General features: G+C 39.1%; 1 protein-coding gene across 6 annotated transcripts in view; it reads right to left on the reverse strand.

Moving 5' to 3' along the window:
* Positions 1–20,485, reverse strand: part of SHANK2 (SH3 and multiple ankyrin repeat domains 2) — a 615,311-nt gene that overhangs the window by 7,836 nt on the left and 586,990 nt on the right. For all 6 annotated transcript variants that reach the window (XM_074955235.1, XM_074955234.1, XM_074955236.1 and 3 more), the window contains 3 exons: positions 16,364–16,494; positions 12,811–12,922; positions 8,428–10,837 (listed from right to left, as the gene is read on the reverse strand). In XM_074955235.1, the coding sequence (XP_074811336.1) occupies positions 8,428–10,837; positions 12,811–12,922; positions 16,364–16,494 (2,653 nt within the window). The remainder of the gene's footprint in view (positions 1–8,427; positions 10,838–12,810; positions 12,923–16,363; positions 16,495–20,485) is intronic.

The following is a 20,485-nucleotide window of genomic DNA, read 5'->3' on the forward strand; positions in this document are numbered from 1 at the left end:
GACACAGAAGTTCTGTGACTCAACCAAGGTCACATAAGAAGTCTGTGGCACAGCCAGAAATAGAACTCTCCTCCTTTCCTCATTCCTAGTCCTGTGCCTTAAATCACACAACCCTCCTTTGGCTGTCCTTACATGCCATGCCAATCATTGCATTAAAACATGTGCTATACAGAAATCTATATAGCTTCTTCAGCATACTCAGTGTCATAACATGAGACCATCGTACTTTTGTGTAAGAAAAAAATTGAGTAACTCCCATTCTACCGATGTTTTGTTATTCCTTTTCTATGGCAACTATTTTATTCTAGACTCTTTGAATTCATTTTCTTTCCTTTCATTTCTGTTTTTTAAAAAGTTATATATGAAAGACTACATATCGGTTCTCTACTGTTGTGTGGCTCATCGTTAAGACAGGAAGGTCAGCAAAACGGTAGCCAATGGATTCATATATTCTAGTTGGTGAATATAAAGGTGTGAGTGTTTGATCATATTATAGTAGTGATATGAATGTTCTCCTGCCTAAAACCAAATTTCTTTATAAATTACAGACTGAACTCTTTCCCTCCCTTACTTGCATACTTGAAAAGGTAAAGAACATGATGATTATTTTAAATAAATCTATCCCTGTTAAGAATCAGCAAATGACAATATTTTGGTGTAGACATTCACTTGTGTGTGATTGCACTGGTTGCAATGCATATTACACTGTCTCATATTACATCATAATATATAAAGTACTGTGTCACAATGGTGTATTTCCCAAGTGATAAAACAGTCCATGTGGCTTGCAAACAAGAAATCTTACTAGCTAATTCTGAATCATATTTGCATGATTTAAAATTAAAAATATAAGGGTGTATTTAACAGAGATTCAGTGGCCGACAGCATGCTGCAGTGTATTCTGTGGCTCCCTTGCGGGAAGGGGGAGAGGGGGAAAACAACAAAACCCTGCATTATGCTCTCATCAGAGCTATTTTTATATAGTGACTTGCCTAAAGGCCTGCTGTCTATGACAAAGCTCTTCCACCTTCTTTTAGAAAAAAAAGTCTTAGCGAAAGAAAGAGCCAATAATATATAAATAGCAATACAGTACGAAATAAGGTTATTCAAGCCCTAACTTGTGGAAACAAAAATTTTCTTTAACCACAAATGTTCGTATTTTACTTCAGTTCAGCACAATAGACAAACTGAAAAGCTATTTGCCAGAATCTGTTTGCTAGAGCGATCAGAAGAGGCCCTTGGGTCCCATTGTGAGGTGGTTTATGGGAGGAAGGAAGTGAGGCAGGATCACGAATCCTGGTCCTGGGGCTGGTGAAGATAAGGGACAGTGTGCGGGTTGGTAGGGCACAGAGTATTTTGCTGAGTAGTTAGTTCAGTGTTAGCTAGGAAGGATTGGGAAATGGTCTGTGAAGGGACCATGTTCAGGGGATATGGTTTCAGTGGGAGCAAAATCAGATGCAACTTCATTTTGTCAAAGTATGAACAAAACTGATCTGTGGCCAAATAACTCATTTATCACTGGGGTTTATTCAGTTGGTTCAATAATGAAGCAGACTCATGTGAAAATGGTAAAGCAAAGCAAGAGGATACTATGAGGCTATGTGGCTGCGTGTGAAAAAGCTTGTTGAATCATCATCTGGGATCAATGTAGTGAGTGGGTTTTGCTGTTGAACTGTCCTACGCTGTCCCAGGTGAATGATTGCTTTGGAGAAACTCTGTATGATCTGACAAATTTTGTGAATTAAAATATTGCAGAAACATTGGTAGTTAACTCATTTTGCAAACATAAAGAAGTCACCCACTAGCGAAGGGGGAAAAAAAAGAGAGCTTTATCCAATAGAATAATAGTATGTAAACAACACATAAAACCCCCACAAACACACCAGCAAAGCTCTGAGCACACCACATATTTGAAAATCAGGCCACTTATTTAGGCACCTAAATATGGATTTAGGAACCAATTTAAGAATCCTTGCTGAAATCTTTCTCCATGAAAAAGGTGGCTTTAATCTCAGTTTGAAATCAGATCCAGTTCTGTAAATCAGTGGTTTTAGAATGGCTACCATTTCTGGATTAGGATAAACTAATCCCAACTGCAGTTAGGAACAAAGTTAACACTAAAAATGTGATACCAATGAGTGAAAATTAAAGAAAAGAGAAGGAACAACATAGAATACTCTATGCTTTTTGTCGTCACTTACTTCACAGCACTTCAGCATGACACTCTTCTGTTAACAGCAGTCATGGGAGCAAATAAAAATGACAAAATGGAATGACTAAAACATGCAAAACAACATACAAAAGCAAGACATCCTGTGAAACTGGCTGACAGACAATTAATGAGATGAACTGAAACTAATGGACACAATAGTAACCGAAAAAAAATCACTGGTAGTTTGTATGTTTAGAATAGTCACAAGAAGATGATGGTGTTGAGTTAAAGCTGCAGTCACCTTATAACCAAATGCACTGATATTTACTATGCATAACTCGCTACTGAATTTAACTCTGCCTTACCTGGCTGCCATATAATTATGTCACTTCTCTAGGTAAATATTATAAAAAATTCAGACAGGTAAGAAAACATTTATAATAGCAAGTTCATTTACAAAAAATCATACCAACACACTACTGTTTTTTTCTCCCTTCAGGGCTAAGTCCTGCAAGCTTCCTAAGCACTTTTGACTCCCATTGTTTTCAATGCAAGTTGAAGGCACTTAGCACCACCACACAGAATGAGGCCCACTGCTAACATAATAAACATCAAAACATTTAATGAAACAGAACCATATAAGAATTACATCCTGAATAAATAACCATTTCTGTCTAAAGCACTGTGATTTGGTAACAGTGGTGATAGTAAACTACAATAACTATCATTACTATTTATTCCTTATTAGCATGTTGAATCAGACTGGTGCAATTAAGGAAACTCATGGTGAATGATGCCCTTTTCACCTTGGGCTGTTCTGCTGCTTTTTTCTTCCGCTTCGGAGCCACTTGGTTTATTTGGTGTTAATCACACTGACATTATTCACTGGATCCTCCAGGTTGGATCATTATGTTGCTAAGCAACTACTTGGTTCACAGAGTACACAGTAATCTGTTAAAGTGGTTAAAAACCCCTGATTTATTCTCCTATTTTGCTTTATCAGATCCATATAGAAGCCTGTAGGTTTTAAAATGAATTTATAGAACTGCTAACATTAGCTCCCAACATTATGGGAAAAATATAACTCCTTCGCTGCTACAATGAAGATTTATTTTCCAAATAACTGCTAAGTTTTTTTTTAATAGATGAACCTAAATCAAAATCCCTGAGGCTGAATATATCCAGCTATTATTAAAACCTCTTTTTTTATATTGGGCTCAAATAGAATCCCCATGAATGACAAAGCCTAACCTTTTTGGGGAGAGCAGGGTGGAGAGGGGGAGGATGAAAAGGGAGGCAGTGAGAATCAGATATCCAGACTTGGGGTGTAAGAACTTAGGTAATGTAGGAAGATATGTTAGACAGACTCTATATAACATTTTGCAATTAGGATTGGTCTCCAAAATTGCCTGAACTAGATGGTTGGCAGGAACTAGGGGTGGGACTACAGGCCAGATTCAAACACAGATCAAATCCCCTCTCTAGTTAGTTATCATTTCTTCTTTTTGCAGTGTAATTTAAGCAAATGCATCCTTTGGATTTCTCATCTCTTTCTTCCTGCCTTTGCGCACAAATTAGGTAATTCAGTTGAGACACAAGTAGACTTTCTAGCTAAATGATTCTCAATATTAACATACGTTCAGTGTCCCAGGGCCATCACAACAACACACAAGAATTATTAGCATAGCAAGGTATGAAGAAGAAAGAAAGGTCTTGGCTCCTTCTACTTGCTTAATAATTGAGGGTGAAATTCTGCTCATTACTGTACAATAAAATCTCTGTAGTCCTCATTTACCAGAAAACACACAGAGGTCATATTTCATTATTCTCTTTGACTAACGCTCACAAATTATCTATAATTTAATGCATCTATGATACCTTAAAATTTTAATCAGGACCATGAAATGATACAATCACCATGACTGAGCTACAGTTATGACAGCTACAAAGCATCATATAATTGGAAGTAAGCCTTACAGTTAAAGCATCTGTTGCTCGCTGTGCAGAGATCATTTTAGTAACATTTAGGAATGCTACATAGGCTGTAATTTTGTACATTTCACATGAACAATGTATGTTCTAATTTCATCAGGCATCTGGTGCCGAGTGTTGTGAACATAACCCAAGCTAACCTGTGAACAATGCTCGTATGTGTACCACTGCTTCTCTTTGGATAGGCCTACTAAAATGTTTATCAGTTTCCTTTGGCAGAGCTAATTGGAGCTGTTCCTTTAATTCAATACGATTTCTGCATTTCTGAGGTAAGTTTCTTAGTTCTCTTTCTAATACTACTTTGCAGAGAGAAAGGCAGCAACCCCTATATTTAGCTTGCCCAATGCTTTTGTATATTAAAAAGAATTCTAATGCCTTGAGGGCTTGAAAATTTGGCAGGAGGATAGTCCAAAGTATGTTGGAACTTAGCAAATAGTTCTGTTTATCATGCACAAATAGAAAAAACAATCTTGAACTTATTCAGTCGTAGTTGAGATAGGACTAAAAGCAGTCACTGAAGTCAGCATGTTTGACCGAATACACAGGGTGAAACAGATCTGCTGAGTAAGGCAGTGATGCTTTTAAACAGGCAGTTTCTGGAGAAGAACTACAAATTTAAAGTGGACAGTTCTAGACATTAACACGCATGCTAGGGCCAATTTCAAGTTAATGCCAGGATGGAGAGCTAGGCACTCTGTCCACTCCCATGAGTTTGCCATTAGCATCTCACGCCCTCTCCTCTTCCTCCTCTCCACCCCATCCAGGAATTTGTCATCCATTCTTGCCCCTAGATAGAGCACAGAGGAAGTTAAGCAGAAAAAAGACCTAAAGGGTCCAATCCCACTGCAGTCATTGGCAAGGCTCTCAGACCTCACTGGGAGCAGATCAGGCCTGAAATGCAGAGTCCTGTGCATATTAAGCAGCAGAAAGCTTTCCTGATATTTCACTTTCAGCTCAATCTTATTACTTCAGTTATATACTCTCCTACCTCCCCCTTGTAAACACACTAAAGAATTCCTTTCACCATTGATTTTTACATCCTTTAAATAGTTGTAGACCGTCTCTTGCCCCCATTTCCTCAATCTCTGCTTAGCCAATAAATAATTATTTAGCTCTTTTAAGTCTTTTCTCATACATCAATCATCCAGCTCCTCAACTCCCTTTTTTCTGCTTATCTTTAAATACCTCATGTGTGTCTACACCTTTCTGATACTGAATTAAACAAACAAAACCTTTTCCCTCCCCAAATATTCAAGAGGCATTCTACTAGAATTATAAAAAGACTGAAATCCTTGTTTGGTGAGGTGATGCATCTTTATATGCAGACCAACACTTTATAGGCCTCTTTTTTTTTTTTTTTAAACTGTTATGTCACATTGTCAACACATGTCTGATTTGCTGTCTGCTATACAACCTAGGTCTTCCAGCATTACTCCTTCCCTGCATTCTCTGTCCCAAATATATGTTTGAGATTATTTTTCCACAGAATAATTAGCTTGCTGTCAATTTCTCCCCCCAGTAAATGCAGCGCTTAATTTTGACTCATTAAAGAATTCAGTGAAATTAAGAGTTCTGATTATTTCAGAATAGGAAGGAATGGAAAAGCATGTGCTAGTTATTTGCCACACAATATTTGGAAATAAACAGAAACGTTCAGTTCCACTGTAACCTGGAAAAGAACTCCTAAATATGACAGAATTAAATAAGATTAGGCATATAAAGCCAGGTATACTAGCTGTTTAATGTGACTTTAGACACAGAAAAGCAAGAACTGCACACATTTAAAAAACAACCCTGCAGTCATGAAGGTAACAGAAAGAGACTATACAGTCTGGTCTTGTCATCTATGATTCGGCAACGTTCTGTTTTATGGGATTACTGAAGGCATCTTCAATTCAGTTTCTGCTCCACCTTTGGCAAAAGACCATCTGCCTTAAGCAACCAAGATATGTTGGTCAATTTGTACAAATTTCATTGAAATGGTCTTTTTTGTATTAAGGCCTCTCAAGTGCATTAGACAACCCACCTTATGTTCTCTGTTTATGTCAAGCACAACTGAAAGGCATTCCACTCCCCTGGAATTTTTTACCCATATCTTCAGTCTAGGAATGCTGTATGATCCTTCATACCTTCCTTTATGGCCACCAGTTCAACAGCTTATATCCAGTGGGAAAGAACAAACTTTAACTACTATCCTCTAAGGCTTGAGATAATACTGAGAGATCATTTGGTATTAAAAAAGGCCACTCTTTCTATAATGCCAAACATCTCCCTGATGTACCCAAAGAATGGGAGCCATGTTGTGTTTCTTCTTTTGGGGCTACTGCCTACTCAGCACAGTAATTCTTGGGGGGAACGATTTGGATAGTAACTTTAATATATAGTGGCATTACATTTTTGCACATATGCTCCAAACAAAAATAGATTTCCACATGGCAGGTCATATCAAGCAATTAACAACGCTGCAGACAAAGATGGGCTTGCAGGTCAGCAGCCACTCCTAAACTCTGCATAATGCCAAACCTCTCCATACCACAAAGAGGATACCATATTTTCTTAAAATATACAGGTCAAGCCCTATTATTCAAATCTCTTGTAGGACAGTGGTAACATTCAGAAAACTGGAGTTAAAGATAAACAATTTTTTAACCCAAATCTAGGATTTAGAGGAATATATCCACTTTTCAGATGTGTGGCCTACCTATAGTTACTTTATCAAAATATAAAGACTTTTCCATTTACCTGCAGGCTTCTGCACATGCCTGTCATCAAGGGTTATTGTACCCCTGTTCTTCCAGCTCATTTTTAATGACAATTTTTGTGTTCAGTGTAATACAATATACATTTAAAAGTGCAAGGATATAAGATATCCTGTAGGATCTCTTCATAGGACTTTTGTAGGTATTCTTTGGAAACCAATTCCATAAAAAATGCATGAGCTAGGCTGCAAAAGGAGTGCTGATCTAGAAACTTTTCTAGCTCCCTGAAATTTTCTTTCACAGATTGTTCAGTAAACAAATACGTGCAATTGAAATATAAATAAAAAAACTGAAAACAGTAAATATACCAGGTGATTTACAAGGATATTGCATACAGGGGTTATTTAAATCAACAATTTAGTGGTAACAATGTGATTTCAATAAAAAGCTTCATGAAATTGCTTTGTGAATCATGTCTTGTCATACTATAAGGATTAAATTTAATGTTGCTGATTAACTGAGTTATCTAACTAAATCACATAATGTTATGTTGAGTGCGTGAAAAAAGACAAGTGAAAACTGATATTTTATCAACCTCAATCAGTTATGGAATGGAATAAAATTTCAATATAATTATAATTGTTGAGTAAAACTGCAAGAACTCTGTTGTATAAATATTATTGTAAAAGAAAAACCACACCAGTTCTTAAACATAAACCTAAATAATTCACATCAAAATAATGGATACTCTGTCTCTCAAAGGGATAGCAATTGAGAGAACTCATGTAGGAATGTAGATAGGGTAGTCTTGGTGCTTGTTTACACAGTGGGGCAATGCAAACACTACTGGGTGTGATTTTTAAACAGTGTTAATGTGTTGCACATTAATTCAACTATGTAGACCCTTCTGGTGCGGACTAAAAATTCCCTACTGCACCTTAACGTAGTACTGTTTTGAGCAGCACTACATTAAAGGACATTAGGGAACTTTTAATATGCATCTGCAGAATCTATGACCAATTAACGTGCAACACATTAGTGCATATTGCTGCTCCATGTACACAAGCCCTTCAAGTTAGTGTCCACAAAAACAGAACTTAAAATGGAAACAACTAATTATAAACTTCCCGCTGGTTTCTGCTTCTTGCTTTTGCTGTTTACTGAACCTTCCTCGAAAGGAACTTCCACAGAAACCTAAAATTTGTGTGTTAAAGGGGTGATGCTATTCTAGCAAAGGGAATTACAATAGAGCTAACTGTAGCTGGTAGCTAGGGGTAGCCTTATTGGCCAATGTGGTGGGTTTTTTTAGAAGCCTCAGAAAGTGGGCTCATTTTTCCAACGAAAATATACATTACTTTCATAAGTACTCATTATTTTATACTGGAAATTAGCAGAATAAGAAGGGTGAAAATTGTCAATTATATAGTGTATTTATACCTTAGGGTGATCTTTTAATGTTATCAAAATTCCTATGGTGGAGCCTGCTTATGTAAATTCTCAAAAGCATACCCTTGTTTAAGAAACTGAGTAATTACATCTTGAAAGAAGTATAGATCTTGTTTTAATTCTTTTAGTTTCATTTACCTTGTACTGAGACTTGCAGTTTTTGTTCCAGAAGGCGACTCCAACCCTTCCCCTGGCTTTGAGGATTTCTCTCTGTTCATTTGTTGTAGTATTGAGTTCAATTCACTAATAACATTAGCCTTTGGGCCTGAGAGAATTGGGCTTTTTACCTCAGTTACATCACCCCATAGCTTGGAGGTCCTTTGCTGTAAAACTTTAGCTGTACTGGGCTGTGCACTGATAGGAGGTGGGGGTGGAGCAGGTGGAGGGATAACAAAGCTATCTACAGTTTCTTCAATTAGAGCATCTTTGTAAAGTGCATTGCTTTTGTTGATTATGGGCTTCATTTTTGGCTTAGGAGGTACTGGGGGTTTGTCCACCAGAAACGTTTGCCCATCTGCATAGACTGTACAGGTATCCAAGTTCTCACCACCTTCAGAGGATAAGGTAGAGATGCTGGACACTGTTGAGATAGTGCTGGTTGTCTCTAAGTGATGGTCACTACTAGATCGACTGTCTACCTCCTCAATCCCAGAGTCAGTGACATGATCAAAACTTTCAGGGGGTGGCAGAAATGAGGCAGGCAAACAGTTTGAAAGACCCACTTGTTTTTTACTGTCTAAAGAATTCGTGGATTGGTTGGGGTTAAATGAAGCAGATGTAGGTGTTCCATTTTTTCTTTGCTTAAGTAAGTCCGTTAGAGCAGAACCTGGAGCTAAACGGTCATCGGGGATATCAAAACTATTAGCAAATTCTAAGGGAGGAGGTAATGGCTCAGTAAAAATAAATTCTTCATCAATATCAATAGATGCTAAAGGGGGTGGAGGGATGCGAAATGGCAAAATGACAGGGTCATCAACAGAGCTAGCTGCTACAATAGTTTTGCAGGGAGATGCAGGTGGCTCAGGTGTAGCAGATACATTCAACCCACTTTCTGCTTTTTCACTATCTTCTGGCATCTCCGATGGAGAATTGTCTGGATTCATTTCCATTTCAACTCTCTTCTCATCATCTTCAAGGGTGTCATCAGACTTTGCTGCATCCACAGTATGAACCATTAGTAAACCAGCTGACTTCTGCTGTGACGTATCCATAATATTTATCAGCATGTTTTTCTTTTCTTCAGGCTTCTTCTCTTTCCCCATATCTGTTTCATATTTGTTTTCAGTCTCCTGCCTTCTCAGTGGGCCACGTGTATTTTGCCTGGTAACAGCAGCAGTCACAGGAAATGTTGTTTCAATATTAGATCTCAGCTTTGTATCAATATAAAGTGGTTTATTAAGGTCTGCTTTACCAGTTTCTCCTTTACCTGGAGTTTGTTGCGTTTGTTCTTTCATGGCTCTATCTCTTGCAGAGAGCGCGAGTGCTAGAGGTGAGTTTGGATCTAATAGCTTTCCTGTGAGTGGATGAACATAATTATCCGAACTGGACACATTAACGGTCTGAGTTGCAACCATATCGTTTTCAGTAACTTTTTTTATGGATGAAGAGTTTAATGTCCTTTCATCACTTTCATTGCTAGGTTCACTGCTATTAAAAAGATTTTCAGATTCTCTAGGTGCAGGAACCGGAGAAGTTGACATAACTTGCCTAAAACTATCTTCATTACTAAACATGTCCTCATCAGTAAATTTAGATTGCCTCATACGTGGTATTGGGGGCAACAGGCCAACATCCTCATCTCCCAAATCTGTAGAAAGGAAAGCTGGAGAATTACGCCTAGCTTCTAATCTCTTTTCCCTGTCCCTCACTGCTCCAGCAATGGCCGCTGCAAATGGACTACTGACGTTTAAATTATCATCAGGTCTGAGCTGTCCAGGCTGCTCTGAAGACTGAGGGTCAATCTCCATACTGCTTCCTTGGCTACTTTTCCCACTACTGCTGGTAGATGGTTCTTTCACAATAATTGTTGGAATTGGAATAGAACAGGTCTTTTCTGGACTATCCTCAACATTAGACTGTTTCACTAGCATTCCCTTCCGCCTTGCTGGTTTGGCTGGCACGTAAACTGCTTTGCTTGCTATTTTCCCAACTTCAGAATATGGGTTTTCTGGCATCTGACCCCTCTTGTTTCTGAAGTTTGCCTGCAACGCAGCATTCCTACTATACAAGTCCTCAGAATCTAGAGAATAACGGTCCAGTTCTCTTCTGTAATACATCCCTTTGTCCCTCATTATTGTTCCCATATGTTCAGATCTACCTGAAGAAACCTTTGAACCTGAATTCTGATTAAATGCAGGTTTAATTGTTCCATAGCTTCTTGATGTTGGAGATTTGGGAGAGTTATAAAGGGAGGGAGAAGGAGGTGGTGGTGAAGGGGGTAGAGACTGTGGTGGAGGGGGGATATCTTCAGAAGTGTCTGGCATGGATAGACTTCTGGTAAATTTCAACATAGGAGGAGCCAAAAATTGACGTTCTTCCTCTGTTATTCCTAAGAAAATGAATAAAGGGAAAGCTTTAAAAATCTGCAGTATAATTACATACAGTGTTATATTATTTCCACTAAAGATATGACCCTAAGGGAATGTCTACACAGCCCGCAGGAGCGAGCCTCCCAGCCCAGGTCAACAGATTTGGGCTAGCAGGGCTCATGCTACTGCACTAAAAATAGCTGTGTAGACAGCATTTTGAAATTGTGGCTTGGGGTGGAGCGCAGGCTCTGAAGCCCACCCTTCCCCCCTCTGTAAGCTTCAGAGTTAGAGCAACAACTTCAAAGCACTGTTTATACAGCTATTTTTAGAGTACTAGGGTGAGCCCTGCTAGCCCAAGTTTGTTGACCTGAGTAGGTAGGCTTGCTTCTGTGGGCTGTATAGACATACCCAAAGATGCTACAGCAATTTTGCATGGCATGGAGCAGATCTGAAATAATGCAACATGGCTGGCTTGTTGATTCCTGCTCACTAAAAGTTCTCTAATTGTTGAATTTCCATAAAGCCATATGGTAGTATTAAAGAGGAGTGAAACAACAACCAAACTGAACCGTTTCAGAGTAGCAGCCGTGTTAGTCTGTATCCGCAAAAAGAAAAGGTGTACTTTTGACACCTTAGAGTCTCTAAGATGCCAAAAGTACTCCTTTTCTTAAAGCTGAACTGATTACTGATTGTAGGCAAATGCTTTTGTTTGATGTACCTTCGGAGCCAATATATTACTCTTCAAAAGAAAGTGAAAGTATGAAAAAAAGACAAACTACTCAAAGCAACATTAAAGATTCTGTATAAGTGTGAGGTAATCGCATAGAAGGGAATCTTCTCTGAAATGTATCAAGAAGGGAAGGCATTCTTATACAGAGAAACTGTGTTTCTGACTCTAGCAATCCAGAAACACACAAAGTAATGCTATGCTTACACAGCAAGTACAATATTAAAGCATTTCTGGGAATTTTGCCTGTATTGTTTTAGTAAAAGGAATATAAAGAACCATCAATATTACATAAAAAGTGACAATTTAATTTTGGATAACATTTTTCAAATGCAATTAAGTGATGTAGGAGCCTAAGTCCCCTTTTCAAAAGTGTTTTAGGCACTTAGGAACCTCTTAAGTCCCTTAGATGTTTTAGAGAATGTTAACCGCTGATACAGAGGGTCTCAACCTATTTACTATTGTGGGCCGCATATGCAGCTCTCTGTTATATGAGCCACATCCACACAGTATATACACTACCTTAATGGCCCTGAGGGTGTCATATGGGCCACAGCTGTGTGCTGATTGGGCTGCAGGCAGCCCAGAGGTTCAGAACCACAGCTCTATGTAATAAAAGTAATTTATGATTTTACTCAAAGAGGATGGCATTTTGTATAAAAGGTGGCTATGCCATAAGACAATATCTGGATATATTGTGTATTTTGCTGAACAGCTTTACACAAGCACAATGCTTATAATTAGTTCAGAAATACCTTGAGTAAAGTAGATCAATTCTAACAGCAAATGCACCAAAAACTAAGTCCCCCCCCCACCCCCCAGTAAAGAAAAAGGATCACTTTGAATTTAAAAAGTGAGCTTATTTTATACATTTGACCAGTAGGATGCATATCACACCTTGCATAGCACATGATGGTATTTTCATGTCAATAAAAACATCTGGATGACTCTTAGCTATAGTTGATTTATGACAATAGATCTTCCTCGATTCTTTTTCTTTACACTTTCAAAATTCTGGCCTTCCTTGTTAAAGGCAATTTTCCATAGCCATTACAACCCCACAACACTTGCCTAAAGTGATCAAAGCAAAACATGGAAGTTGTACTAGTTTTCAGGCAAACTGATTTGGTTTTTGAGCTTTGAATCAGAACTAATGACTCAATTAAGTTGAAGAAAAATGGAGTCAAAATGTTTTAAGCAAGAACAGAAGTTAATAAAAGGTGCCAAATGAATGCATGTGTAGAATTTACATGAGAAAAATTTTACCTATAGATTTTTGTCTTCTCATTGTACCCCGAGGTATACCTAGAAAAAGACCTTGAGGAGTCCCAGGTACAGTAGGTGGCATCACAGCAATACCCTGTCTATCGTACATGGACTACGAAACAAAACAAAAACGTTATGTACAAAAGGGCAATGTTAGAGAGAGACACCATGAGAAAAATAATTCATCTCCTGTTCCACATACTACTTTGTTGTTCATCTTAAATAGTCAGTGGTCAAATAAAATTATCTATTCTTCTAGCACATTTTAAGGGTAAATTTGAAGGTATCACAAGCAATTGCATTTCTGTTTATCTCCCTCCTAAAAACATTGCCACAAACTACACCGCTGTTCAAGTCACCCTGCACCTATATCTGGGTTCCAATATTTTGACATAGAAGAGAGACCTTAAATTTTCTAGGTGTAGTGTGTTAAATACTCAGAGTTCTAAATCTGCTTATACTACACAGACGAGTAGCCCCACTGATTTCAAATGAAATTATCTGTGAGACTCAGAATTTGGTCCTAAACTTATATTTTGATTTTATGAAGTTGAAGAGTTTTGACGAGGAAATTATAGTTGAATAGCATGGTTTAGCACCATCATCAGGAACAGAACAGAACAGGATCTCAGCATTTCAGAAATAGTGTTTTTATGGAAAGATGTGTGTCTTCTTCAAGTGGTCTCACCATTGAATCAGAAATATTCGAGATCAAGTAGACAGAATTAGTGACAGCAGTTTCCTGCCTAGGCTTATTCTGGGCCTAGATGCTTGTAGGGTATTCATTACAGCCAGAGCGGGGAGTGCTGCCAACAGTTAAGGCTACCTGTTTATAACTGCCAACTTTAACCATCTGGGATGAACTTTCCTATGCTAGCTGTCTGACTCGTTCTGAAATTTTATTTTATTTTTTTTAAAAGGAAGTTTCAGCTACTACGGTTCAGTTATTTTCAAGAACAAGGATCGGGGAAAATACATAGTTTTGCCCATGTTAAAAAAATGTTCAACTATATAATTAGGAAGCTCCAGGTCCTCCATGCTTTGCAGTAGGGACTTGAAGTTTGGCAGGGGGACACCCTGGTGTCAGCGATGCACCTTTTGCTGTCTCTCTGAAACTCCACACAAATTTGGCCAAGTTCTCCAAACACTGTAGTTTGCAGATGCTCAGTAGAGACTTGTTAGAGCTTGGCGGTTACTGAACAGTCTCCCATATTTCGTGTGCACTGCCATGCTCCAGTCCAGGGGCTGAGAAGGACTTTCCCTGCAATTGCTCCTTACTGCTGCCTGGGGCCCATTGTGGTGCCGAATATGGAAAATAGGAGCAGGAAAACTGTCCTTCAGTCTTAATGCTCCCCCTGCTTGCAGGCAGGCAAGTGATGAGAAGGAAGAAGCTGCCTGACTGGAATGCAGAGGGGGAGGAATAGGGGAAGTGGTGTTACAGGAGCAAGGAGGGGAGGAGCCATGGGACTCCGGTGGGAGGGGGCAAGAGCAGGATGAGTTGGGTGAGTAGGACAGAGCAGGAAGGGGCAAGAAAGAGAGGTTAAGATTTTTAAAATATAATTATGCAATAAATTGACAATTAAAATGGGGAGGGAGATGGGACAATTAAAAAATAGAGATACATCAGGTGGCTGTTATCAAACAGTTGAAGGAGAGACAGAAAGCCATCTTATTTTCCAGTCAGCATGGAATACATGCAGATCAACAGAAGAAATTACTCCTTGTAAAATAGATTGTGGGCACATCTCAGAACATGGAATAATCAGTAGTCTTCCCCTTTCTCATTGGTGTTTAGCCCGCTTCTAGGGCACCCCTGATCCTCAAGGGGTAAAGCCCCTTAATTCTTCCCTCCTCTCTCAATGGGCCTGGGTTCTTTGCACTTGGTGCCTTCACCTGGGCTCCAGCCCAGTGAAAAACTAACAGATATTTGGCATTACAATGTATAGTTACAGGGAATCTAGGACCAGACAGACTATAAGGATTACAACACGTTATTCCTGGAAAAGATAGGGGTAAATTGAGGATGGCCTCAAGCCCCAGCTGTCTCCAAGTGCAGGGAAGGCCTACTGGACTCAGCTGGCAGTCAGCCCTCCAAGGCAGAGTGGAGTCTTAGGGCTCAGTCTCTTCTTTGTGGAGCTGGATTCTCCAGATCAACCCCCGTAGTTAAGACACACAAAATGGCATCTCCCTCTGTGCTGCAGAGAACAACTCCAGTACTGCTTCCCCTTTGGCTACTGTAACCTGACTCCTTTAAACTGGCTCTGGTAATCATTTGTTGTTCACCAAACCCTTGAGGAGGAAGGATAAGGGGCTCTATTATTTTTGGGATCAGGAGGGGGGCTATGTTAGCATGGCAGCTGAACACCTTCCCAAAAAATGATTGTCTGCAACTCACTAAAAGACATTGCTGCTTATCCTAAATCTGTACCCCCCGATCTGTCTAACAACATACAGGTTGTCCTCCAAGTGCCTCATAATGAATTTGTGATTTTTATCCTCACAATACACTTTTGAGGTAGGGAAGTACTATTATCCCTATTTTACAGATGGGGAACTTAAGTAGAGAGATACTAGGGCTCAGATCCACAAAGATATTTCAGCACCTAACTCTCCTAGAGAATCTAGGCTTAAGTGACTTGCCTAAGGTCACATAAGAAGTCTTCGGCTGAATCAGGAACTGAACCATGGTCTCTTAAGTCCCAGTCCAGTACCCCATCCTTCCTACCTGTAGACGTCACAAACCTACTTATTTTCTACAATACTGCTGATATAATTCAGAACACTCTGGGATTCCTTCCTCTGCAGCTGACAAGAGCGAAGCGTATGAATAAGGATTGGTGCTACTTCAGTGGGAAATAAATGCAGCTAGACAGTAGGGAAAAAATTATTTTTTCCTCATAAGACTTTACAACCAGTGGAAGCAAACTCAGATCTGAGGGTGTCTACATTTGGAACTGGGAGCGTAATTCCCAGATAAGGAGAAACACCCAAGCTAGCTCTGATCAAGCTAGTGCTCTAAAAATTGAGCGTGGCCACAGAGGAACAAGCACCCAGAAGCGCTAGCTGCCCCAAGTGTGTGCCTACCATCTCCGATTGGTATGTACCCGGGGCACCTAGCACTCTATTTTTAAGGCATTAACTCAATCAGCGTTAGTGTGGGTGTCTTTTCTTGAGCTAGTAATTACACGCACTAACTAGTTTTCCAGGATATAGCATTTCAGTCGTTAGTGCTTTTTATAGCATTACTGCTATCTCCTCCCCTTATAAATTACTCAACTTTATCTAGTCAAAACCAAAACAAATAATGTTGTTGGGAGTAAATAAACCCAGTAATGAAACAAGGGTTCATGTTAGGATTATTGTCAATGACGAAGCTTAGAATGGTGATAAAGAATAACCATCATGATTAACTACATTTATAAACCCCCCATTGCTGGTGTATACATAACAGCATGGCAACTAGTGGGTATAAAAAGACTGGACTTACTAAAGCAGTACTAACTAGAACCACAGCTTCATAAGTGAAAGCAAGAATTTAGGAACCACCACGTACATTCATATCTGTAGCTGAAGGAAAGCATCTACTGGAAGGCCGCGGTTTAATCGTTGCCACTCTTGAGTCCACAGTTACATTGTCTGTAATTCTTGATGGCTTGGAAACTGGTACAATTTCATCCACTTTATCTGTAACATAAAAGTATTCACTAAAATAAATATAATTTGTCCAAAGACTGAAAATCTAAATATTGCAAGGTCAAAGGAAGAGTTTTACTTTTCAAAAAAATGCAAAGAAAAAGGGTGGATTTTTTTTTTGGCATTTTAACAAGGCAATGCTTGAGCATCAAAAGTCGTGCAAGCCGAGCACTTATTTATTGCTGCTGCGTAACATGCATGCTTTAGTTTTAAGCCTGCATGCATTTAATGTTTACTTAGTGTGACTCGAAAAACAATCCTCTTCTTCAAACCTTCAAAATGTGAAGGGAGAATATCTATATAGAAACGGAAAGAAGACCTTTAGAGATAATGAACCCATAGAGCACTGTTTCACATAGCGATAAGCAGACAGTACTTAGTCACCAGAATTTCAGTGATATTTTGGACAACAACAAGTACTTCAAAAGTGCTCTTTGTGTCTATTCTTCTTCTCCAGTAATTACTTTCTAATCTATTCATCATGTCAGTCTATTAGACAATATAACTTAGCATTATTGGAAACTGCTCCATGTCTCTCTGTTTAATTAAACTTTAAATGTGCTTTATATTAGTTTTGGTTAAAACGATCATATATTTGTGGTCAGAAATGGGCCCAATAGGCAAAGTTCCAATCTGGATCAAAACTTTCCCAACGCTGGGGAACAGTGGTTCAGAACTGGGATTTTGATTTAGCATGCTATATAGTGATAGGAACCATCTGTGAACATGTGAGATCCCTCAAAGTTCAGGAGTCTTTGGACCCAGGCCCAGCTCCAGTTGTGACTATAAACCAAATGCAGCAGTAATACTACTGAATATATTTAGCACTAATATAACGCCTTAAGTCCAAGGATCTCAAATCACTATGCAATCAACCATAGTCTTACAATTCCCTTATTACAGGTTGGGAAATTGAGGCACAGAGTAATTAAGTTACTTGCCTAAGGCCACTGAATCATTCAATCTCTGAACTTGGACTAGAATCCAAAACTTATACTCTAACCAATAGCCTTCCGCACTGCCCCTTTCACCCTATCTTTTGTTCCTGTGAACTTTCAGACTGCCAACTGGCACTATATGTACTACCCCCAGGCTGGTAGTCATGCTAAGCTAGGATGGCATTTTTCTTTTTAATTTCTCTAAAGCAATAGGGCACCAGTCACGCAACCTATGTGTATTCTCAGAAATAATGTACTAGAACGAACTAGAAGTGATTCCTTAGCCTGGCAGCTCCTCTTGTCTTTGGCTTCCACAACTTAAAATTTTTACAAGCATTAGTCAAGCCACACCTTACTTTTCAGGAGTTAAGTATGGTATGTCTTTGTATGGTATGGTAAGGTTTGATAATTTAGTTTAGGAGAAAATAAAACTAGCGCATTAGGTTATTATTGACTTAAAAACAGTTGGAAGTCTAGAAGTGGCACCACTATGCAAAGTATCAAATTTGAGCTTGATCCCTCACTGGAAAAACAGCTACGCTCAGACTCTAGGAGTGTGGTAACGGACAGGAAGTAGGCAAGAGGAAGAAAGATTTGTCTCTCCCTAACCAGCAGCTCTGGCTGGTGCAGAAATGGAAGAATTACATTCAGCCTTCTCTGGTTGGGAAGACACTTGTTTTGGGAGAGGAGACTTTTGGAGCATTGGGTGACAGGGAGAGAGCAGGAGAGGAACAGCTGCTAGAATTATTAAGTTGAACATTGTAGGTGGTTGGCTTACTCGGAAGTGTTACTGTCTGCTTTCCACTGGAATTAGTATTACATTTTTTGTTTGCTTTATTTATTTTCATATAATAGACCATCCAGGGGGAGGGGAAAAACACGCTTAAAACCTTCACAAGCAAATAAAATAAACATTAAAAAAACCACATTCCATATGGTCTTAACAGTAATTCAAACTGTGCACTTTTCAGAAGAAAATACCTGTAACCTTCTGATGGGCAAAAGGTATCAGAAAACCATGGATTTAGCCTTAAGCATTTGAGCTACACAGAAAAAAATATTGCTAGATTGCAGAATCAAGTTTAGGGGTATCTACCATTGATTGTAACAAGGGCATGGGAATTTCATGTTACATCTCTCCAGCCCTTTATTTGATCCCAGAAGACCAAACACTTGTTCTTGGGATCCAGACAGGGGGGTGTTTTGGGGACTGAAGCCCTAGACACCCAAAATCTGTAAATAACAAATATACCATATAAAAACATATTCCCTTTATTTTGAACAGACACATAACCATACACCTATTCAGACAACAAAAAAACTACAGGGAAAGAATGATGAGGCTATGACAGACACTTGAAAAGCATGGAAATATTCATTTAGGGGATGAAACATACATACTCTCCAACTGTACTGATTTTGCAAGACAATACTGGAAGTCAGATCTTAGTATTTGACCTGACCACAATATCAGTTTGTACAGATTTCCTAACAAAATCTGATATTGCTACCACATCAGCTTGTGGGGAACTTTATTCTTTGTGATTTTACAGCTTTAATGTTGTCAGCTCCTCAGTCCTTCTCACCCTATAGCTGCTCCCATTCAAATTGTATTTGGTTCCTTTCCAGTCATAGCTGAGAACAGCTGAAGCAAGTTGGAGTGGGGAGGGAGAAGTTGATATGATTAAGTTGTTTTACAAAAAAAGTCTTTTTAGGGGCTTCTTGCACCTAGCAGTGGTTCTAACTGTAGTACAGGCAGTGTTGCTAATGCTGCCCAACTTGTCCTTTTGCACTGCTGTCTTTGATCAGAGCACAAATGTAGAACAGTAAGATGGCATTTTAAAACTAGAACAAAAATTTTGAAGCTTCCAAAGCAGCTAGGGTGTATGTGGGATGAAGTAAAAGTAATCCAAAATGGCAGCAGCTACATGGCGGGTCCTGCAGAATATACAAGAATCTTAATATATGGCCCCCACATTCCACCACGCTTTTAAAGTGACAGCACTATGTAAATAAATACATTTTCATTATAATATTAGATATGTGCTACCTACGTCAAGAGTCAACTGGCCTTTTCTTGACTTCTATGTAATTCCACAATAAACTCATCCAAAAGAAATAAAAAGTAGATATTTAGGACAAATTTTTCAAAGGGCTGTGCACTTAAAATAGGTTGTTCATGTCCGCAGTAGTAGTGCGCAAGCCATGTTTGGGCCAGTAATGCATTTTCAAAAGGCAGCACACTGGAACACTTTTTGTCAACTTTGCTAGTGGACTTCTCCTCCCCCATCTCCTTTTTTGTGTTTTGACATATTTTTGTAATATGTATTCTTGCACCACTAAGAGGGGCTCTCACATGATGTTACTGGAAATGTATTTATTTATGAGGCTACCTATATAAACAAACAAAATTTAGAAGAGGCACAGATGGGGTGCAAATGAAATGCAGGTGCAAGAATTTACACCTGGCATGAGTGGTGTGTTGGCGGCATGGCCAAAAAAGTGGACCAAAATGGAATTCTTAAAGGGTGAGCGCCCGCATGCAGTTGGTCATAGGAGAAATATTTTGAACTAGAAAATGTATCTGCAACATGCCTACACCAGGGGTCAGCCCACACCAGTGACATTTCATCATTAACCCAGTCATTTAGCAAAATGCAGCCACAAGCAAAACAAACTGTTATGAGGAGCAGTTTGTGGCTAGTTTGTAGAATAGTAAAATGTTTCCTGCTCACATTTTGACCAACTTCAGTCTCAGAGAAGGGGAAAGGGAAGAGGAGTATCCACTGGCTCAGCAGCCAGAGCACAGCCCAAATGCATCCATAGGACAGGATTTTTAGGCCAAAGATTAACGTCCAACATTTGTCAGAGGAGAAATTCAGTATGCTTGACAATCAAACTCTCCTGAATTTTAATGAAAACTTACATGGGGATCTGGAGAGTCAAACACAGGTGCCATGCTACACCTGTGATAGTTACAGACACCACTGCTCAAGGGGCTCTTGATAACTGGAACCTTTCAGAGGACCACAGAGATATCACAA

Source organism: Natator depressus, chromosome 6, assembly GCF_965152275.1.
Source record: "Natator depressus isolate rNatDep1 chromosome 6, rNatDep2.hap1, whole genome shotgun sequence".
In the NCBI taxonomy this organism is placed as follows: domain Eukaryota; kingdom Metazoa; phylum Chordata; order Testudines; family Cheloniidae; genus Natator; species Natator depressus.